Below are 24,229 nucleotides of genomic sequence, written 5' to 3' on the forward strand. Positions count from 1 at the left end.
TAAAGGACCAGTCAACAATGTAGATTTGCATAAACAACAAATGCAAGATAACAAGACAGTGCAATAGCACTTAGTCTGAACTTCAAATGAGTAGTAGATTTTTTTTCTGACAATTTTAAAAGTTATGTCTATTTCCACTCCCCCTGTACCATGTGACAGCCATCAGCCAATCACAAATGCATACAGGTACCATGTGACAGCCATCTGCCATTCACAAATGCATACACACTTATTCTTGCACATGCTCAGTAGTAGATGATGACTCAAAAAGTTTAAATATAAAAGACTGTGCACATTTAGTTAATGGAAGTAAATTGGAAAGTTGTTTAAAATGGCATGCTCTACCTGAATAATGAAAGTTTAATTTTGATTGAGTGTCCCTTTAATTGTAATACCCCATAATTGTAATTCCTTCCTCACTTTGTGTTCATTTTGTTGTAGGATGAATATATCGTACCAGAAGATGATAATTATATCGACCCTACACAGGATCCACCACAACCTGCTGCACGTAAGATATTTTCTAAACCGCAGTGTAAAACAACCATGCTTCATGTTGGCTGTGTGCATTACGAGCATACATTTTTTTTTACTTATCTATGCTAATTATTTTAGTTGAAATGACCAAATGCAACTCAAGGTGCAATATGTTAGCATTTTTGTAAAATAACTTTTAAGATGGTAATGAAAGGCATGATAATATAATTTGATCTTCAGATATTAAATGTTTCTCCATTTTAGTTATTATCATTTATTTGTATAGTGCCACAAAATTCCGTAGCACTGGGTCGGAGATAGGGGTATATAATGACAAAGATGTATGATAAGATACAAATACATAACAGATTAAATAAAACTAGTACAGGAGGAGGGGGGCTGTTCTGAAGAGCTTACAGTCTACAGGGTGCAGAGACATAAGGTTTGGGGTAGCTAGTCACGTGGATTGTAGTTGCAGAAGCGAGTTCAAATAGTTTGATAAGAGAGAGATCTACATCCTTTTAAGCACAATTGACATAAATAAACAAAAAAACATGTACAAGCCTCTCTCCAGTTTGATAAGCACATGGATGGGAAAGAAAGATACAGTTAAAGGGACACTAAAGCCACAATTTTTCTTTAATGATTCAGATAATGAGGCCTGTTTATTAAAGGGCTTGCGGACCTGATCCGGTGGGATGACAGTGGGATTAGGTCCGCAAGACCTTGCTGAATGCGGAGAGCAATACGCTCTCCGTATTCAGCATTGCACCAGCAGCTCAGCATGGCCGCCAGCAGGGGATGTCAATCAACCCGATCGTCCTCGATTGGGTTGAATTCCGGTGATTCCTGTCCGCCTGCTCAGAGCAGGCGGACAGGGTTATGGAGCAGCGGTCTTTGTGACCGCTGCTTCATAACTGCTGTTTCTGGCGAGTCTGAAGACTCGCCAGAAACACGGGCCCACAAGCTCTTTACAGAGCTTGATAGATAGGCCCCAGAGCATGCAATGTTAAGCAACTTTCTAATTTACTCCTATTATCAATTATTTTTCTTCATTCTCTTGCCATCTTTATTTAAAAAGCAGGAATGTAAAGCTTAAGAGCCCGGCCCATTTTTGGTTGAGAACCTGGGTTATGCTTGCTTATTGGTTTGCTGAATGTAGCCACCAAGAAGCAAGCACTATCCAGGATGCTGAACCTAAAATGGGCTGGCTCCTAGGCGTTAAATTTCTGCTTTTTAAATAAAGATAGCAAGAGAACAAAGAAAGATTAATAGGAGGAGTGCATTAGAAAGTTGCTTAAAATTGCATGCTCTATCTGAATCATTAAAGAACAAATTTGGGGTTAGTGCCCCTTTAACTACACACACTTTGATGCATGTAGGTGTCATTGAGTCCTGGAGTCTTAATTAGCTGTGCCCAGAGTTTAAATGAGTCACAGTCTGGCTACAAGCTGTAGACTTTCACTGTCGCACCATTCTACAATTATCTGCTCAGGTCTTTTCTGCCGCTATGTACATAATGGTATATCAGGGGTAGGCTACCACAAATAACACCCAGTCCCCAAGCCACAGACTCACTATGAGGACTAAGTTGAAAAAACAAACTAACAAAAAAGCCCACGTGTCTCAGGGCACCAGTCCTCCAGGCTGAGTGGACTGGGGACAAATAAAAACAGTCAACCCGGTAATTGGGTAATTGAGAGAAGGGGACCCTGTAATATAGGCACAAAGCAACATTTTTAATGCACCATAGGCGCCAAGATGCTTGGGATAGAAGAGCACTGCATTACATAATATCTCATTATCTATATCCCCCCAAGACAATATCTTCTGTGTGAATGTATGTAAAGAATTGTATTTGCGTATGAGGCCTACAGGTGAAACTCGAAAAATTAGAATATCGTGCAAAAGTTTATTTATTTCACTAATGCAACTTAAAAAGGTGAAACTAATATATGAGAGAGACACAATTATCATTGTGATGATTATGGCTTACAGCTCATGAAAACCCCAAATCCACAATCTCAGAAAATTAGAATATTGTGAAAAGGTTCAATATTCTAGGCTCAAAGTGTCCCACTCTAATCAGCTAATTAAGCCATAACACCTGCAAAGGTTTCCTGAGCCTTTAAATGGTCTCTCAGTCTGATTCAGTAGGAATCACAATCATGAGAAAGACTGCTGACCAGACAGTTGTGCAGAAAACCATCATTGACACCCTCTATAAGGAGGGAAAGCCTCAAAAGGTAATTGCAAAAGAAGTTGGATGTTCCCAACGTGCTGTATCAAAGCACATTAATAGGAAAAGTTAATAAATAAATTAATATTAATTAATAAAAGGAAAAGTGTGGAATAAAAAGATGCACAAGCAGCAGGGATGACCGCAGCCTGGAGAGGATTGTCAGAAAAAGGCCATTCAAAAGTGTTGGGGACTTTCACAAGAGCCACCACACACAGACGGATCCTGGACATGAGCTTCAAATGTCGTATTCCTCTTGTCAAGCCACTCCTGAACAACAAACAACGTCAGAAGCGTCTTACCTGGGCTAAAGAAAAACAGACCTGGTCTGTTGCTCAGTGGTCCAAAGTCCTCTTTTCTGATGCAAGGACCCAGAGTATGGAGGAAGAATGGAGAGGCACACACTGCAAGATGCTTGAAGTCCAGTGTTAAGTTTCCACAGTTTGTGTTAATTTGGGGAGCCATGTCATCTGCTGGTGTTGGTCCACTGTGCTTCATTAAGTCCAGGGTCAACGCAGCCGTCTACCAGGAGATTTTGGAGCACTTCATGCTTCCTTCCGCAGGCGAGCTCTATGGGGATGCCGACTTCATTTTCCAGCAGGACTTGGCACCTGTCCACACTGCCAAAAGCAACAAAACCTGGTTATACGACCGTGGGGTTACTGTGCTTAATTGACCAGCAAACTTGCCTGACCTGAACCCCATAGAGAATCTATGAGTCATTGCCAAGAGAAAGATGATTGACATCCTGGTCTTCCATAACAACTCAGCAGTGCCACAGGCTGATAGCTTCCATGTCACGCCGCATTGAGGCAATGATTGTTGCAAAAGGGGTCCAAACTAAGTACTGAGTACATACAGTATGCATGCTTATACTTTTTAGAGGTCTGATATTGTTCTACAGGTATGTACAATCCTTGTTTTATTGATTGCATGTAATATTCTAATTTTCTGAGATTGTGGATTTGGGGTTTTCATGAGCTGTAAGCCATAATCATTACAATTATGACAAATCACGGCTTGAACTATCTTGCTTTGCATGTAATGAGTCTATCGCATATATTAGTTTCAACTTTTAAGTTGCATTAGTGAAAAAAATAAACTTTTGCACGATATTCAAATTTTTTGAGTTTCACCTGTATAGGCCAGTTTTTCTCAACTCAGGACCCTTAACAGGCCAGATATTTATTATATCTTATAGACACAAAGGAAGAATGATATAAAGGATATCGGGCTTCCCAAAGAATGCACTTGCAGCACTCTGGGCCTTAACTAAGGAACGGAATTTCCCAACAGGATATTAAAATATAACCTTTATTAATTATAAAGTTAAAAAAACAAATTTGTTTGGTTGATCCACACACAATTAAAATACACTCCAGTACCGAAATCAGTGTAATAAATTGTAAGTTAGATCACTAAATATAGTAGTTCGGCCTCTATATGTTCACCGTAGTTAGTGATCTAAATAATCAAATAGATTAAATTAATTAGGTAGTGATTACCAAAATTAGTATAACCTATGGTGTAGAGCTAATATATAAGTTCCTATCTGGGTGGTCTGATGTCAGCTCCAATATGATTCACCTATCACCGTTGAGTCAAGGGTTAAATAGATGATATGAGTGTTATAAGTGCTTCACATTAATGATAATGATCAAAGAATGTGGATAACAGTGAATTAAATATTCTTGGAAAAACCAAGTCTGCCACAACCCGGATTAAAGATTTAGCCAATTATTTTGTATGAATGGAAATGTGTGCATTGCTGGTGCCAGTTTGCTCAAGAAGTTGAACCAATACCCCTCAGTCATAAATTGAGCACGTTTGTATTCATAAATTATACGAGCAGCATACTGTAGTACAATATTACTAAGATTGTATAATTACTGTTACTTATTTCTCAGGAAGAACATGTGCTGTAGTTATCTAAAGACTTGACATAGGTTCATAGTTTATTCGGTGCACATTCATCCAGGTTAGAATAATCTCTTTATTAGGATAGGCTCGGTCCGGTGCAGCCAAGACCACAGATATACTCAATTCTATAGTTTTGAAAATATTGAGTGATTCTACTTCTATCCGTGAATCATACGGATTATCAAGCATACAGTTATTTCAAAAATTATTTTGGTAATAAGGTTCGGTCTGGCACTACCCAGATTCAGTAATTAATATTACTAAGTATTAGCAGATATAGCAGATGCTGTGGTTAAAAAATGATATAGCTCATATATATTGGTCACTTTTCATTGGCACACACTCCTTAAGAAACTAGGTTAGTGATTAAGTTAGATCTAGCACAAACCAAATGATTGGTAAATAATTGATATTGTTCAATTTATAGTTTGGTAGCAACAGCGTATTACACTGGATTAGTAGTTAAATAAAGTCTGGCACAACCCAGGCTATATATACAATTATTATCATTAAATTCATAAAATGAACTTGCCAATGAATATAATGGCTCAGGTTTGGCACCGTATAGCACAGCGGGTGCTGCAATCATAAAGTAAAATTACTCCTATTCATAGGTCTTAGCATATGTTATAGCATACACACATTCTTAGAAACTTAGTTAACAATTCAGTTAAGTCTGGCATAACCCAGATTGAGTAGATCATTAATTAATTAAAGGGACACTGTACCCAAAAAATTTCTTTTGTGATTCAGATTGAGAATGAAATTTTAAGCAACTTTCTAATTTACTCCTATTATCACATTTTCTTCATTCTCTTGGTATCTTTATTTGAAATGCAAGAATGTAAGCTTAGATGCCGGCCCATTTTTGGTGAACAATCTGGGTTGTCCTTTCTGATTGGTGGATAAATTCATCCACCAATAAAAAATTGCTGTCCAGAGTACTGAAACCAAAAAAAGCTTAGATGCCTTCTTTTTCAAATAATGATAGCAAGAGAACGAAGAAAAATTGATAATAGGAGTAAATTAGAAAGTTGCTTAAAATTGCATGCTCTTTCTGAATTACAAAAGAAAAAATTTGGGTACAGTGTCCCTTTAATGTCATTCGGTTTATAGATTAGTGGTAGCAGAGTGGCCTACATTCATTCAGAGAACTGGATTTGCAATTGAATAAGATCTGGCACAACCCAGACTGTATCTGTACTAATTATCATTCAGTTTGTAATATGGTCGCAACAAAGTTGCAAGTGAGTGTTCAAATTTTGGTGCTGTATAGCACAGCTGATGTTGTACTTATAAACTCATATGGTTCACATTCATTGATCTATATGTTCGTTTAGCACACACTCCTGCATGAACTAAGTTGGTAATTAGCGCTAAGTCTGGCACAACCCAGATTCTATACTATATGTTCGTTTTGCACCCACTCATACAAACATTTAAGTTAGTGATATACGTTACGTCTGGTACAGCCCAGATTCATTCATTCAGAGAACTGGATTTGCAATTGAATAATATCTGGCACAACCCAGACTGTATCTGTACTAATTATCATTCAGTTTGTAATATAATCGCAACAAAGTTGCAAGTGAGTGTTCAAATTTTGGTGCTGTATAGCACAGCTGATGTTGTACTTATAAACTCATATGATTCCCATTCATTGATCTATATGTTCGTTTAGCACACACTCCTGCATGAACTACGTTAGTAATTAGCGTTAAGTCTGGCACAACCCAGATTCTATACTATATGTTCGTTTTGCACCCACTCATACAAACATTTAAGTTAGTAATATACGTTAAGTCTGGCACAACCCAGATTCTATGAATAATTAATATCCTTCAGTTCACCGTAAGGTAGCAGTGGTGTTACACACATACATTCAAAACACTAGATTAGCGGTTAAATAAAGTCTGGCACAACCCAGGCTATATAGGTAGTTGTTATCATACGGTTTGTAATCTATGCGTACCACAGTTGCAAATAAGTGTGATAGCTCAAATTGGTGCCGTATAGACGGTCCCTATTCAATACATGAGACCCAGATATGAAAAGTAAAAGGCTCTATTGTTACGGTAACCTTATTATATCTTAACTAGAGCACAGGTGAAATAATCAGCTGATCAGTAACCATGGTTACTAACCTGCTCTCACCCTTCATGTGATTATTTCACCTGTGCTCTAGTTAAGATATAATGAATAATGGCCTGTTAAAGGGACACTCAACCCAAATTTGTTCTTTAATGATTCAGATAGAGCATGCGATTTTAAGTAACTTTCTTCTGTTATGTGTGATCAGTCCACGGGTCATCATTACTTCTGGGATATAACTCCTCCCCAACAGGAAATGCAAGAGGATTCACCCAGCAGAGCTGCATATAGCTCCTCCCCTCTACGTCACTCCCAGTCATTCTCTTGCACCCAACGACTAGATAGGATGTGTGAGAGGACTATGGTGATTATACTTAGTTTTTATAACTTCAATCAAAAGTTTGTTATTTTACAATAGCACCGGAGCGTGTTATTACCTCTCTGGCAGAGTTTGAAGAAGAATCTACCAGAGTTTTTTTACTATGATTTTAACCGGAGTAGTTAAGATCATATTGCTGTTTCTCGGCCATCTGAGGGAGGTAAAAGCTTCAGATCAGGGGACAGCGGGCAGATGAATCTGCATTGAGGTATGTAGCAGTTTTTATTTTCTGAATGGAATTGATGAGAAAATCCTGCCATACCGTTATAATGACATGTATGTATACTCTACACTTCAGTATTCTGGGGATGGTATTTCACTGGAATTACTCTGTTAAAAGTACATTAAACCTTTTAATAGGTATTTATTATGTTAAACGTTTTTGCTGGAATGTAGAATCGTTTGCATTTTCTGAGGTACTGAGTGAATAAATGTTTGGGCATTATTTTTCCACTTGGCAGTTTGCTTGTTTTAATTGTGACAGTTTCGTTTCTCTCTCTCTGCTGTGTGTGAGGGGGAGGGGCCGTTTTTGGCGCTCTTTGCTACGCATCAAAAATTTCCAGTCAGTTACTCTTGTATTTCCTGCATGATCCGGTTCACTCTAACAGAACTCAGGGGTCTTCAAACTTCTTTGGAGGGAGGTAGATTCTCTCAGCAGAGCTGTGAGACTTATATATTGACTGTGATTAAAAACGTTGCTCTGTAATTTTTATGTTTCAAATTTAATTATTGTTACTTTACTAATGGGAACAAACCTTTGCTAAAAGTTGTGTTATTTTCAAGGATTGATGCTATAACTGTTTTTCAGTTCATTATTTCAACTGTCATTTAATCGTTTAGTGCTTCTTTGAGGCACAGTACGTTTTTGTTAAATAAGATTGTAACCAAGTTGCAAGTTTATTGCTAGTGTGTTAAACATGTCTGATTCAGAGGAAGATACCTGTGTCATTTGTTCCAATGCCAAGGTGGAGCCCAATAGAAATTTATGTACTAACTGTATTGATGCTACTTTAAATAAAAGCCAATCTGTACAAATTGAACAAATTTCACCAAACAGCGAGGGGAGAGTTATGCCGACTAACTCGCCTCACGTGTCAGTACCTGCATCTCCCGCCCGGGAGGTGCGTGATATTGTGGCGCCTAGTACATCTGGGCGGCCATTACAGATAACATTACAAGATATGGCTACTGTTATGACTGAAGTTTTGGCTAAATTACCAGAACTAAGAGGCAAGCGTGATCACTCTGGGGTGAGAACAGAGTGCGCTGATAATACTAGGGCCATGTCTGATACTGCGTCACAGCTTGCAGAGCATGAGGACGGAGAGCTTCATTCTGTGGGTGACGGTTCTGATCCAAACAGATTGGATTCAGATATTTCAAATTTTAAATTTAAATTGGAGAACCTCCGTGTATTACTAGGGGAGGTTTTAGCGGCTCTTAATGATTGTAACACTGTTGCAATACCAGAGAAATTGTGTAGGTTGGATAAATACTTTGCGGTACCGGCGAGTACTGACGTTTTTCCTATACCTAAGAGACTAACTGAAATTGTTACTAAGGAGTGGGATAGACCCGGTGTGCCGTTCTCACCCCCTCCAATATTTAGAAAGATGTTTCCAATAGACGCCACCACACGGGACTTATGGCAAACGGTCCCTAAGGTGGAGGGAGCAGTTTCTACTTTAGCTAAGCGTACCACTATCCCGGTGGAGGATAGCTGTGCTTTTTCAGATCCAATGGATAAAAAATTAGAGGGTTACCTTAAGAAAATGTTTGTTCAACAAGGTTTTATATTGCAACCCCTTGCATGCATCGCGCCGATTACGGCTGCGGCAGCATTTTGGATTGAGTCTCTGGAAGAGAACCTTAGTTCAGCTACGCTGGACGACATTACGGACAGGCTTAGAGTCCTTAAACTAGCTAATTCATTCATTTCGGAGGCCGTAGTACATTTAACCAAACTTACGGCTAAGAACTCAGGATTCGCCATTCAGGCACGTAGGGCGCTGTGGCTAAAATCCTGGTCAGCTGATGTAACTTCTAAGTCCAAATTACTTAATATACCTTTCAAGGGGCAAACTTTATTTGGGCCCGGTTTGAAAGAAATTATCGCTGACATTACAGGAGGTAAGGGCCACGCCCTGCCTCAAGACAAAGCCAAAGCTAAGGCTAGACAGTCTAATTTTCGTCCCTTTCGGAATTTCAAAGCAGGAGCAGCACCAACTTCCACTGCACCAAAACAGGAAGGAGCTGTTGCTCGTTACAGACAAGGCTGGAAGCCTAACCAGTCCTGGAACAAGGGCAAGCAGGCCAGGAAACCTGCTGCTGCCCCAAAGACAGCATGAATCGAGGGCCCCCGATCCGGGACCGGATCTAGTGGGGGGCAGACTCTCTCTCTTCGCCCAGGCTTGGGCAAGAGATGTTCAGGATCCCTGGGCGCTAGAGATCATATCTCAGGGATACCTTCTAGACTTCAAATTCTCTCCCCCAAGAGGGAGATTTCATCTGTCAAGGTTGTCAACAAACCAGATAAAGAAAGAAGCGTTTCTACGCTGTGTACAAGATCTGTTATTAATGGGAGTGATCCATCCGGTTCCGCGGTCGGAACAAGGACAAGGGTTTTACTCAAACCTGTTTGTGGTTCCCAAAAAAGAGGGAACTTTCAGGCCAATCTTGGATTTAAAGATCCTAAACAAATTCCTAAGAGTTCCATCGTTCAAAATGGAAACTATTCGGACAATCTTACCCATGATCCAAAAGGGTCAGTACATGACCACAGTGGATTTAAAGGATGCTTACCTTCACATACCGATTCACAAAGATCATTACCGGTATCTAAGGTTTGCCTTCTTAGACAGGCATTACCAGTTTGTAGCTCTTCCATTCGGATTGGCTACGGCTCCAAGAATCTTCACAAAGGTTCTGGGTGCCCTTCTGGCGGTACTAAGACCGCGAGGAATTTCGGTAGCTCCGTACCTAGACGACATTCTGATACAAGCTTCAAGCTTTCAAACTGCCAAGTCTCATACAGAGTTAGTTCTGGCATTTCTAAGGTCGCATGGATGGAAAGTGAACGAAAAGAAGAGTTCTCTCCTTCCTCTCACAAGAGTTCCATTCTTGGGGACTCTTATAGATTCTGTAGAAATGAAGATTTATCTGACAGAAGACAGATTAACAAAGCTTCTAAATGCATGCCGTGTCCTTCATTCCATTCAACTCCCGTCAGTAGCTCAATGCATGGAGGTGATCGGCTTAATGGTAGCACCAATGGACATAGTACCCTTTGCACGTCTACATCTCAGACCGCTGCAATTGTGCATGCTGAGTCAGTGGAATGGGGATTACTCAGACTTGTCCCCTACTCTGAACCTGGATCAAGAGACCAGAAACTCTCTTCTATGGTGGCTTTCTCGGCCACATCTGTCCAGAGGGATGCCATTCAGCAGGCCGGACTGGACAATTGTAACAACAGACGCCAGCCTACTAGGTTGGGGCGCTGTCTGGAATTCTCTGAAGGCTCAGGGACAATGGAATCAGGAGGAAAGTCTCCTGCCAATAAACATTCTGGAATTGAGAGCAGTTCTCAATGCCCTTCTGGCTTGGCCCCAGTTAAAAACTCGGGGGTTCATCAGGTTTCAGTCGGACAACATCACGACTGTAGCTTACATCAACCATCAAGGAGGGACAAGAAGCTCCCTAGCAATGATGGAGGTATCAAAGATAATTCGCTGGGCAGAGTCTCACTCTTGCCACCTGTCAGCAATCCACATCCCGGGAGTGGAGAACTGGGAGGCGGATTTCTTGAGTCGCCAGACTTTTCATCCGGGGGAGTGGGAACTTCATCCGGAGGTCTTTGCCCAAATACTTCGACGTTGGGGCAAACCAGAGATAGATCTCATGGCGTCTCGCCAGAACGCCAAACTTCCTCGCTACGGGTCCAGATCCAGGGATCCGGGAGCGGTTCTGATAGATGCTTTGACAGCACCTTGGAACTTCGGGATGGCTTATGTGTTTCCACCCTTCCCGCTGCTTCCTCGATTGATTGCCAAAATCAAGCAGGAGAGAGCATCAGTGATTCTAATAGCGCCTGCATGGCCACGCAGGACTTGGTATGCAGATCTAGTGGACATGTCATCCTGTCCGCCTTGGTCTCTACCTCTAAGACAGGACCTTCTGATACAGGGTCCATTCAAACATCAAAATCTAACTTCTCTGAAGCTGACTGTTTGGAAATTGAACGCTTGATTTTATCAAAACGTGGTTTTTCTGAGTCGGTTATTGATACCCTGATACAGGCTAGGAAGCCTGTTACCAGAAGGATTTACCATAAGATATGGCGTAAATACCTATTCTGGTGCGAATCCAAAGGTTACTCCTGGAGTAAGGTTAGGATTCCTAGGATATTGTCCTTTCTACAAGAAGGTTTAGAAAAGGGTTTATCGGCTAGTTCATTAAAGGGACAGATCTCAGCTCTGTCCATCTTGTTACACAGGCATCTGTCAGAAAATCCAGACGTCCAGGCCTTTTGTCAGGCTTTAGCTAGGATCAAGCCTGTGTTTAAAACTGTTGCTCCGCCATGGAGTTTAAACCTTGTTCTTAACGTTCTACAAGGAGTTCCGTTTGAACCCCTTCATTCCATTGATATAAAGTTGTTATCTTGGAAAGTGTTATTTTTAATGGCTATTTCTTCGGCTCGGAGAGTATCTGAGTTATCAGCTTTACATTGTGATTCTCCTTATTTGATTTTTCATTCTGATAAGGTAGTTCTGCGTACAAAACCTGGGTTCTTACCTAAGGTAGTCACTAACAGGAACATCAATCAAGAGATCGTGGTGCCTTCCCTGTGCCCGAATCCTTCTTCAAAGAAGGAACGTCTTCTACACAATCTGGATGTAGTTCGTGCCCTCAAGTTCTACTTGCAGGCAACTAAGGATTTTCGACAAACGTCTTCCCTGTTTGTCATTTATTCTGGTCAGAGGAGAGGTCAAAAAGCTTCGGCTACCTCTCTCTCCTTCTGGCTTCGTAGCATAATTCGTTTAGCCTATGAGACTGCTGGACATCAGCCTCCTGAAAGAATTACAGCTCATTCTACTAGAGCTGTGGCTTCCACTTGGGCCTTTAAGAATGAGGCCTCTGTTGAACAGATTTGCAAGGCTGCAACTTGGTCTTCACTTCATACTTTTTCCAAATTTTACAAATTTGACACTTTTGCTTCTTCGGAGGCTATTTTTGGGAGAAAGGTTCTTCAGGCAGTGGTTCCTTCTGTATAATGAGCCTGCCTATCCCTCCCGTCATCCGTGTACTTTTGCTTTGGTATTGGTATCCCAGAAGTAATGATGACCCGTGGACTGATCACACATAACAGAAGAAAACATAATTTATGCTTACCTGATAAATTCCTTTCTTCTGTTGTGTGATCAGTCCACGGCCCGCCCTGTTTTTTAAGGCAGGTAAATATCTTTTAAATTATACTCCAGTCACCACTTCACCCTTGGTTTCTCCTTTCTCGTTGATTCTTGGTCGAATGACTGGGAGTGACGTAGAGGGGAGGAGCTATATGCAGCTCTGCTGGGTGAATCCTCTTGCATTTCCTGTTGGGGAGGAGTTATATCCCAGAAGTAATGATGACCCGTGGACTGATCACACAACAGAAGAAAGGAATTTATCAGGTAAGCATAAATTATGTTTTCTAATTTACTCCTATTATCAATTTGTCTTTGTTCTCTTGCTATCTTTATTTAAAAAACAGGAATGCAAAGTTTAAAGGGCACTGAACCCAAATTTTTTCTTTGGTGATTCAGAAAGAGCATGCCATTTTAAGCCACTTTCTAATTTACTCCTACTATCAATTTTTTTTCATTCTCTTGGTATCTTTATTTGAAATGCAAGAATGTAAGTTTAGATGCCGGCCCATTTTTGGTGGACAACCTGGGTTGTCCTTGCTGATTGGTGGATAAATTCATCCACCAAAAAAAAAGGGCTATACAGAGTCCTGAACTAAAAAAAAAGCTTAGATGCCTTCTTTTTCAAATATAGATAGCAAGAGAATGAAGAAAAATTGATAGTAGAAGTAAATTAGAAAGTTGCTTAAAATTGCATGCTCTATCTGAATCACTAAAGAAAAATTTGGGTTCAGTGTCCCTTTAAAGAACCAGTCAACACAGTAGATTTGCATGATCAACAAATGCAAGATAACAGGGCAATGCAATAGCACTTAGTCTGAACTGCAAATGAATATAAGATTTTTTTCTGACAATTTTAAGTTATGTCTATTTCCATTCCCCCTGTACCATGTGACAGCCATCAGCCAATCACAAATGCATACACGTACCATGTGAAAGCAATCATCCAATCACAAATGCATATACGCTTATTTTGTGAATTCTTGCACATGCTCAGCAGGAGCTGGTGACTCAAAAAGTTTAAATATAAAAAGAATATACACTTTTTTTTTTTTTTAAATGGAAGTAAATTGGAAAGTTGTTTAAAATTACATGCTCTATCTGAATAATGAAAGTTTAATTTTGACATGAGTGTCCCTTTAAGAGCCGGCCCATTTTTGGTTGAAAACCTGGATTGTGCTTGCTTTTTGCTTTGCTAAATGTATCCACCAATAAACGAGCGCTATCCAGGGTGCTAAACCTAAAATGGGCTGGCTCCTAAACTTTGAATTCCTGCTTTTTAAATAAAAGATAGCAAGAGAACAAAGAAAAAATGATCGTAGGAGTAAATTGTAAAGTTGCTTAAAATAACATGCTCTATCTGAATCATTAAATAAAATGGGTTTAGTATCCCTTTAAGGGTCCTGAGGACTGGAGTTGAGAGATACTGCTATAGGCAAGTTCCTCTTTCCTTAACATCAGCACCTTCATTCTAACCTTTCTATAACATTCTCTGGTGCTTTTATGTCATTTTCCCCACATACAAGTATTGCTTGCCCCCATATTTTAGTGTCAAATTCGATTCAACTTTTTAAAAACCAAACAATAGAACTCCCCAATTACTGAAAAGGAATACAGAACTGAGCTTTGAGAAATGCACCCACATTACTGTAGCACCCCCAGATGTCAAAGGTGTCAGCTGCCTTTAATTTACAAAGTAGGCCCTTGTTTGCATGTTCAGTGTTTTTTTGTGAAGACAGAAATAAAGGAGAGTGAAGTAAAAGATGAGGTTACCGGCAGTACCACCTTGCACCTAGATATTTCCCTTTATGGTCACGGTTGTTAGCCCCCCATGTTTTGTGTTCTAGAATAATACTTCACCCTACATATTTTATTATATTAGGATTCCTTTTCCAAAGCATTCTTATCCCCTTAATGACCACAGCACTTTTCCATTTTCTGTCCGTTTGGGACCCAAGGCTATTTTTACATTTTTGCAGTGTTTGTGTTTAGCTGTAATTTTCCTCTTACTCATTTACTGTACCCACACATATTATATACCGTTTTTCTCACCATTAAATGGACTTTCTAAAGATACCATTATTTTCATCAAATCTTATAATTTACTATAAAAAAATTAAAAAATATGAGGATAAAATGGAAAAAACACACTTTTTCTAACTTTGACCCCCAAAATCTGTTACACATCTACAACCACCAAAAAACACCCATGCTAAATAGTTTCTAAATTTTGTCCTGAGTTTAGAAATACCCAATGTTTACATGTTCTTTGCTTTTTTTGCAAGTTATAGGGCAATAAATACAAATAGCACTGTGCTATTCCCAAACCACTTTTTTTTTTCAAAATTAGTGATAGTTACATGCGATCAAATAAAAATGTTTTCACTTTTTCACTCCCTCCCCGTGCACGCACGTGCGTCCGTCCGTGCGCACCCCCGGCTACCCCCGCCCACAATCCCGCCCCCCTCCACATCACAATGCCCATCAATGGCCGCCACCCGCCTCCCATACCGGCCATCGATGTTCGGTGCAGAGAGGGCCACAGAGTGGCTCTCTCTGCATCGGATGGCCAAGGACTGTTATTGCAGGATGCCTCGATATCGAGGCATCACTGCAATAACCGGAAAGCGGCTTGAAGCGATCAGGATCGCAGTTAACTGTATTTTTATTTGAGGACGTACCCTGCACGTCGTCGGTCATTAAGGGGTTAGTGGGATATGAAACCCAGGTTTTTTTTTTCTTTCATGATTCAGATAGAGCATGCAATTTTAATCAACTTTCTAATTTACTTCTATTATCATTTTTTTCTTTGTTCTCTCTTTATTTGAAAAAGCACAAATGTAAGCTTAGGAGCCGGACCATATATGGTTCAGCACCCTGGGTAGTACTTGCTGATTGGTGTCTAAATGTAGCCGCCAATCAGCAAGCACTACCCAGGGTGCTGAACCAAAAATGAGTCGTCTCCTAAGCTTAGATCCCTGTTTTTCAAATAAAGATACCATAATAGGAGTAAATTAGAAAGTTGCTTAAAAATACATGCTCTTTCTGAATCATGAAAGTTTAATTTTTACTAGACTATCCCCTTTAACTGTCTCTAACTAAGGATATAGGTCTTGGTTCTCAAAAATGAACCGGTATGGATTGAAAATCGTCATGTTTGGCCCTCGCATATGCAGACTTAGGGCTCCATGTACTAAGCCGTCAATTCATCCGTCATTTTAGACGCGGATAAACTCGCCGTTACTCGCCGCGGGCGAAATGGTGTCCGCTGTCACTATGTACTAATAATCCCCCAATAAATAGACAAGTCTAGCCCGCCGCGAGCAGTGGCGGATTATTGATAAATTTGACGTCTCGCTCGCCGCGACTAAGCTGAAGTACTTTTAACTTTCAGTTGAATTGTCTGGCCAATTATTAACACGTGACATGCAAGGTGTCACGAACATCATAGTAGTCGCGGGAATAGAATTTTGCTCCTATAAAAGTTCAACTTATCTAAACAACTTTATTATTGTTCTAAATTTTTTGAAGAGTGATAACAGAGCGTTATTTTTGTAATATTTATTTACAATTTGGATATGGCTTCATCTGGATCTGATAATATATAAATATTAATATAAAAATAATTATAAAGATTGACAACTATACAATACAAATTTAAAATATAGATTACTCTTTAATTACAGTCGACAAATTTGGCGCAATTTATGTACATGGAAATGAGAGACAAATTAGACGCCAGTTATGCTGTACAATGCTGATATTACTGCCTTTTATATATGTCTAGACTGGCGTCTAGATTGACTTTCCTATTGTTTTGTACCTTGCCCGCCACCTAAAAGGTGGCGAGGCAAAAATAACGAGGTGGGAGCGGAAATTGTAGCGAGCGGACAAATAGATTTTTTAGTACATTCGTTTTTGGCGAGTTGGTGGTCAAATGTGTCTAATTACAGTGAAAAATGGAGAGGTAGCGAGGTTTGGCGGATAAGTACGCTCACAATTTTAAAGATGCGAGTTTGAACATAGTTGACGACTTTGTACATATCAGTTTGCGAGTTTTGACGCGAGATTTGTTGCGGGTAGCTCGCTGACTGCTTAGTACATGGAGCCCTTAAAGGGATAGAAAGGATAAAACGGAAATGTTCATGGGTGCATTTCAATTTTTAATAAGAACATTTTTGCAGTATATTTCCATTAGCAAAATTCTAGTAAAAGTTATTCCTGTTTTTCAGGGGCATACACACATATGCTGTAAGGGCCGTGCATCAGCATTCAAACACCATACCTTCTCAGAGAGCTGGCAGTGACTTTTATTATGTCTGTGAATACTTGGCTGATGCCTGTCACATGCTACAGGCGGCCGGAAAATGGGAGAAAAAATTAATTTGTCAGAAAAAAATTGACTGCTTATTTGAAATTCAGAGTAGGCGTTGTTGCATTGTCTTTTTATTATGCACTTGTTAATTATACAATACTACTGCATTGAGTGATCCTTTAATTTGTGTCCTACAAACCACTGCTGACTCTCTGAGGTGTGGTGTTTGAATGCTGATGCACAGGCCCTTACAGCATATGTGCGTATGTCTCTGAAAAATAGTAATAACAAAGTCAATTTGCTAATGGAATTATATTGCAAAAATGTATCTATTTAACCCCTTAATGACAACTGACGTACCAGGTACATCATGCATTAACAAGCAGTTAATGACAATGGACGTACCTGGTACATCAGTTGTCAAACAGAGTGCTGGAAGCGATCACAAATGCTTCCAGCAGCTCTGAGGGTATTGCAGTGATGCCTCGATATGGAGGCATCCTGCAATACTACTTTACAAGCCTCCGATGCAGAGAGAGCCACTCTGTGGCCCTCTCTGCACCGGTAGCGATAGTGCCAGTGTCCGCCGGGTGCACGATGCGCGTGCACGATGCGCGAGTGTGCACGTGAGCGTGCATGTGCGTGTGCACGGGGCGCGCATGCACGTGCACCCATTAGCCACACTGACACCAATGAATGAGGGCAGAAAGGGGAAAAAAAGGGATTTTTTTTAAAAAAAAATATAAAAGGATCTGGGAGATGGTGGGGGTATTGTGGGGGGCTGCTACACTACAGAAATAGTTTTTTAAATAAAAAATAAAATAAAAATACTTTTTGGGGGTTTTTGGGGCCAAACTGGGTACTGGCAGACAGCTGCCAGTACCCAAGATGGCGGTAATTAGGTAGGGGAGAGGGTTAGAGAGCTGGAGGGGGGATCAGGGAGGTTGGGGCTAAGGCAGGGGTCCATCACAGCTAAAATACTTTATTATTTTTATTTTAAAAAAAAAAAAACCTCTTTTATTTAGTACTGGCAGACTTTCTGCCAGTACTTAAGATGGCGGGAACAATTGTGGGGTGGGGGAGGGAAGAGAGCTGTTTGGGAGGGATCAGGGGGTGGGATGTGTCAGGTGGGAGGCTGATCTCTAAAATTAACCCTGCAAGCTCCCTACAAGCTACCTAATTTAACCCCTTCACTGCTGGGCATAATTAACGTGTGGTGCGCAGCAGCATTTAGCGGCCTTCTAATTACCAAAAAGCAACGCCAAAGCCATATAAGTCTGCTATTTCTGAACAAAGGGGATCCCAGAGAAGCTTTTACAACAATGTCTGCCATAATTGCACAAGCTGTTTGTAAATAATTTCAGTGAGAAACCTAAAATTGTGAAAAATGTTAAGTTTTTTTTTTTATTTGCTCGCATTTGGCGGTGAAATGGTGGCATAAAATATACCAAAATGGGCCTAGATCAATACTTGGGGTTGTCTACTACACTACACTAAAGCTAAAATTAACCCTACAAGCTCCCTACAAGCTCCCTAATTAACCCCTTCACTCCTGAGCATAAAACACGTGTGGTGCGCAGCGGCATTTAGCGGCCTTCTAATTACCAAAAAGCAACCCCAAAGCCATATAACTCTGCTATTTCTGAAAAAGGGGATCCCACAAAAGCATTTACAACCATTTGTGCCATAATTGCAGAAGCTGTTTGTAAATAATTTCAGTGGGAAACCTAAAGTTTGTGACAAATTTTGTGAAAAAGTGAACTTTTTTTTTTTTTTATCGCATTTGGCGGTGAAATGGTGGCATGAAATATACCAAAATGGGCCTAGATCAATACTTTGGGTTGTCTTCTAAAAAAAAATATATACATGTCAAGGGATATTCAGGTATTCCTGACAGATATCAGGGTTCCAATGTAACTAGCGCTAATTTTGAAAAAAAGTGGTTTGGAAATAGCGAAGTGCTACTTGTATTTATTGCCCCATAACTTGCAAAAAAAAGCAAAGAACGTGTAAACATTGGGTATTTCTAAACTCAGGACAAAATTTAGAAACTATTTAGCATGGGTGTTTTTTGGTGATTGTAGATGTGTAACAGATTTTGGGGGTCAAAGTTAGAAAAAGTGTGTTTTTTTCCATTTTTTCCTCATATTATTTTTTTTTTTTTTTTTAGTAAATTATAAGACATGATGAAAATAATGGTATCTTTAGAAAGTCCATTTAATGGTGAGAAAAACGGTATATAATATGTGTGGGTACAGTAAATGAGTAAGAGGGAAATTACAGCTAAACACAAACACTGCAGAAATGTAAAAATAGCCATTGTCATTAAGGGTAAGAAAATTGAAAAATGGTCCGGTCATTAAGGGGTTAAAGGAATATGAAACACATTTTTTTTTCTTTGTGATTTGGATAGAACATGCAATTTTAAAGGGACACTGAACCCAAATTTTTTCTTTTGTAATTCAGAAAGAACATGAAATTTTAAGCAACTTTCTAATTTACTCCTATTATAAATTTTTCTTCGTTCTCTTGCTATCATTATTTGAAAAAGAAGGCATCTAAGCTTTTTTTTGGTTTTAGTACTCTGGACAGCACTTTTTTATTGGTGGATGAATTTATCCACCAATCAGCAAGGACAACCCAGGTTGTTCACCAAAAATGGGCCGGCATCTAAACTTACATTCTTGCATTTCAAATAAAGATACCAAGAGAATGAAGAAAATTTGATAATAGGAGTAAATTAGAAAGTTGCTTAAAATGTCATGCTTAATCTGAATCACGAAAGAAAATTTTTGGGTACAGTGTCCCTTTAAGCAACTTTCTAATTTACCCCTATTATCAATATTTCTTCTCTTGGTATCTTTATTTGAAAAAGCAGGAATGTAAAGCTTAGGAGCTGGCCTATTTTTGGTTCAGAGCTTGGGTAGCGCTTGCTGATTGTTGGCTACATTTAGAAAAACGATAATCGGAGTAAATTAGAAAGTTATATAAAATTGCATCCTCTATCTGAATCATGAAAGAAAAAAAAATGGGTTTCATACCACTTTAAATGCACCCATAAACATTTTAGTTTTGACCTTTTTATCCCTTTAACGCAAGTCGCCTGATCAGTATGTCCTGGCACGTAGTCAGTTACCATCTATAGAAAGTCATGAAGCTCTCTGAATGTAACATCTTGAAGGGCTGAGTAAATAGAACAGAGACAGCACATTCCTCCTTATAAAAACATTTTTTACGTAAATACAAATCTAATTTTGATGTTTCTCAATGCAGTTTGTATTTGCTTCTAGCATTGTGTATTTTGAGACAAGCTTGTCATCTTATATTTAACAAGGCAAAAAAAGAAATGCATGGAGGATAGGATGAGAATTTCACACACACCTAGGGAACACACCTGTTCAGCCCACTAGCATAGGCTGCAAAGAATTACTTTATATTACAATAATAAATCAATTTGAATTTGTTTCATTTTAGTGTAATTGGAACTTTAGAAATTAAAGTATACAATAAATATGAATGTTAGTGTATAAATTAAAGGGATGTGAAACCCAAAAATGTTCATTCATGATTCAGAAAGAGAATACAATTTTATAAAAAAGTTTCCAATGTACTTCTATTATCAAATTTGCTTTGTTCTCTTGTTATGCTTTGTTGAAGAGAAAGCTAGATAGTTATTTATTATTATTCTTTATTTATAAAGCGCCAATGGGTACAAGGATAACAGTACAATGGAGAAACAATATGATAAAAGACAAAGTTTTACAGACAAATACAGGGGAAATTGAGGGCCCTATTCCCGTGGGAACTTACAATCAAAATGGGTAGGAGGATGGGAAACAGGAGGTGGGGACTGCAAAGGTGAGAATGATATTAGTGAGGAGATAGAGGGCAACTGTTAGTTAAGTGAAGTTAGTTTGTTAATAAGTCGGGTGATAAGCTTCCCTGAACAGAAAGGTCTTTAGGGAAAGGAGGAGAGGTTAGGGGCAAGTCTGACAGCACGAGGAAGTGCGTTCCAGAGGGTTGGTGCCGCACGAGAGAAGTCCTGTAGTCTAGCATGAGAGGAGGTGATGGTAGAGGACGCAAGAAGTAGGTCATTGCTGGATCTTAGGGGGTGGGCAGGAGTATATTTGTTGATAAGTGAGGACAGGTAGGGAGGGGCAGCATTCGTGAGGACTTTGTAGGTCAGGGTGAGAATTTTTAATTTAACTCTGTTGTGAATGGGGAGCCAGTGAAGGGACTCACAGAGAGGTTCAGCAGAAACAGAGTGTCGAGAGAGGTGGATTAGCCTGGCAGATGCATTTAGGATGGATTGGAGGGGAGAGAGGCAGGAGAGAGGGAGGCCAGTTAGTAAGTTGTTACAGTAGTCAAGTCGGGAAATTACCAGGGAGTGGATAGGACGAATTTTGGAGATATTGTGTAGGTGGTTGCGGCAGGATGAAGAGAGCATTCGGATGTGGTGAATGAAGGATAGATTTGAGTCAAGCGTGACTCTGAGGCAGCAGACTTGGGGAGATAGTGGTGCCACCAACAGTGATAGAAAAAAATAGAAACTGGTGTAGAGTTAGAGGGAGAATTAGAAGTAGTTCGGTCTTGGACATGTTTATTCTTAGGTGGTGAGAGGCCATCCAGGAGGAAATGCCAGATAAGCAGTCGCTGATGTGAGAATAGACAGAAGGAGAGAGTGCAGGGGTGGAAAGGTAGACCTGGGCATCATCAGCATAGAGCTGGTAGTTGAAGCCATAGCTGTTGATAAGTTTACCCAGTGAAGAAGTGTAAATAGAGAAGAGTAGAGGACCCAGGACAGAACCTTGAGGTACTCCAACAGACAGAGGCAAAAGAGAGGAGAAGTCACCAGCAAAAGAGACGGAGAAGGATCTGTTAGAGAGATAAGAGTGAATCCAGGAGAGGGCAGTGTCACAGACCCCAAGAGAGCTGATAGTCCGTAGGAGAAGGGGATGGTCAACAGTGTCAAAGGCAGCAGAGAGGTCAAGTAAGATGAGTATAGAGATAGTTAGCGTTCACATGTCTGGAGCACTACATGACAGGAAATAGTGCTGCCATCTAGTGCTCTTGCCAATATTTAACATTGTGTCATTGTATACCCCTATCATTGTATCCAGCGCTACGGAATTTGGCGGTGCTATACAAATAAATGATGATGATAATAATAATTGTTGCAAAACTGCTGCCATATACTACTGCAGACACGTGCACACTCCTGAGCTTACCTTTTCAACAAAGGATTACAAGATAACAAAGAAAATTTGATAATAGAAGTAAATTGGAAAATTGTATGCTTTATCTGTGTTTTATGTCCCTTTAAATTTATTTTTTCCAGTTTACTTTAAATAAGAATTGTACTACATAATCCAACTTTTTGCTGCATATTTTTAGCATGAATTTTAACTCATGTTAATATGATTTTTAATGCATATTTAGATTTTTACTTAGTATTATTAATACCGTTTTTTTTTTTAAGTTCTATTATTGAGCATTATATTGTAATATGTGTGTTCCTTCAACATACAGAAATATAGGGAATGCCCCTTAGCTCTCAAGGTAAAAAAGAACCTTGTAGAACTAATGGATTTTATTTTAGATAAGCTCACAGCTGGACAGCTTTAGAGAAGCAGGGGAATAGCCAGTATAGAATTCATGTAGGCTGGAACAAAGATTTAAATTATTATTTCTGTTTTTACATTCAGAAATCCATTTACATGTAAGTGTAATAAAAAATATAGTTAAAGGGACAGTCAAATCCAAAATAAAGTTTCTCTTGTAAAGGTGTATCCAGTCCACGGATTCATCCATTACTTGTGGGATATTCTCCTTCCCAACAGGAAGCTGCAAGAGGACACCCACAGCAGAGCTGTCTATATAGCTCCTCCCCTAACTTCCACCCCCAGTCATTCTCTTGCAGCTCTCGACAGGAAAGGAAGTATCAAGAGAGATGTGGTGAATTAGTGTAGTTTTTTACCTTCAATCAAAAATTTGTTAAGCGGTACCGGCGTTGTACTGTTTTTACTCTCAGGCAGAAATTGGAAAGCAGCCTCCTGAAAGAATTACAACTCATTCCACTAGAGCGGTAGCTTCCACATGGGCTTTTAAAAATGAGGCCTCTGTTGAACAGATTTGTAAGGCGGCGACTTGGTCTTCGCATCATACCTTTTCTAAATTCTACAAATTCAATACTTTTGCTTCTTCGGAGGCTATTTTTGGGAGAAAGGTCTTACAGGCAGTGGTGCCTTCCGTTTAAGGGCCTGCCTTGTCCATCCCTTCATCCGTGTCCTAAAGCTTTGGTATTGGTATCCCACAAGTAATGGATGAATCCGTGGACTGGATACACCTTTACAAGAGAAAACAAAATTTATGCTTACCTGATAAATTTATTTCTCTTGTGGTGTATCCAGTCCACGGCCCGCCCTGTCATTTTTTAGGCAGGTGTTTTTTATTTTTTACTACAGTCACCACTGCACCCTATAGTTTCTCCTTTTTTCTTGCTTGTCTTCGGTCGAATGATTGGGGGTGGAAGTTAGGGGAGGAGCTATATAGACAGCTCTGCTGTGGGTGTCCTCTTGCAGCTTCCTGTTGGGAAGGAGAATATCCCACAAGTAATGGATGAATCCGTGGATTGGATACACCACAAGAGAAACAAATTTATCAGGTAAGCATAAATTTTGTTTTTATGATTCAGATAGGGCATGTAATTTTAAACATCTTTCCAATTTATTTTTATCACCAATTTTGCTTTGTTCTCTTAGTTGAAAGCTAAACCTAGGTAGGCTCATATGCTAATTTCTTAGACCTTGAAGGCCGCCTCTAATCTGAATGCATTTTTACAGTTTTTCACCACTAGAGGGCATTAGTTTGTGTGTCATATAGATAACTTTGAGCTCACGCACGTGAAGTTACCTAGGAGTCTGCACTAATTGGCTAAAATGCAAGTATGTCAAAAGAACTGATAAAAGGGGAAGTTTGCAGAGGCATAGATACAAGGTAATCACAGAAGAAAAGCGTGTATTATTATTACTGTGTTGGTTATGCAAAACTGGGGAATGGGTAATATAGGGATTACCTTTCTTTTTAAACAACAAAAATTCTGGTGTTGACTGTCCCTAAAATGGTTTATCGACTCAAAAAAAAAAAACAGGCCATGTTATTTTTCACTAGATAAAGTAGAACAAATATATTAACATGGATGATTATAAACTACTTTTTATTTTTACAGCTCCTTTAGTGAATCGAGCTATTAAGCCTGGTCAAGCAAAGACAGCAAATACATCAAGTCGTCCTAGTATTCCTAAAAATGATTCAGGTAAGGTGAAATTGTGGTGGAACAAACTAAGACTTATATGTGGCTAGTATAGGGGACTTGTGGAACTCAATCTGGAGCATTAATAGAG

At 39.5% G+C, this 24,229-nt stretch overlaps 1 protein-coding gene across 7 annotated transcripts in view; it reads left to right on the forward strand.

Moving 5' to 3' along the window:
* Positions 1–24,229, forward strand: part of BLNK (B cell linker) — a 793,385-nt gene that overhangs the window by 682,492 nt on the left and 86,664 nt on the right. For all 7 annotated transcript variants that reach the window (XM_053692400.1, XM_053692401.1, XM_053692403.1 and 4 more), the window contains 2 exons: positions 442–511; positions 24,055–24,141. In XM_053692400.1, coding sequence (XP_053548375.1) covers positions 442–511; positions 24,055–24,141 — 157 coding nt within the window. The remainder of the gene's footprint in view (positions 1–441; positions 512–24,054; positions 24,142–24,229) is intronic.

This window comes from Bombina bombina, chromosome 9 (assembly GCF_027579735.1).
Source record: "Bombina bombina isolate aBomBom1 chromosome 9, aBomBom1.pri, whole genome shotgun sequence".
Taxonomy (NCBI): domain Eukaryota; kingdom Metazoa; phylum Chordata; class Amphibia; order Anura; family Bombinatoridae; genus Bombina; species Bombina bombina.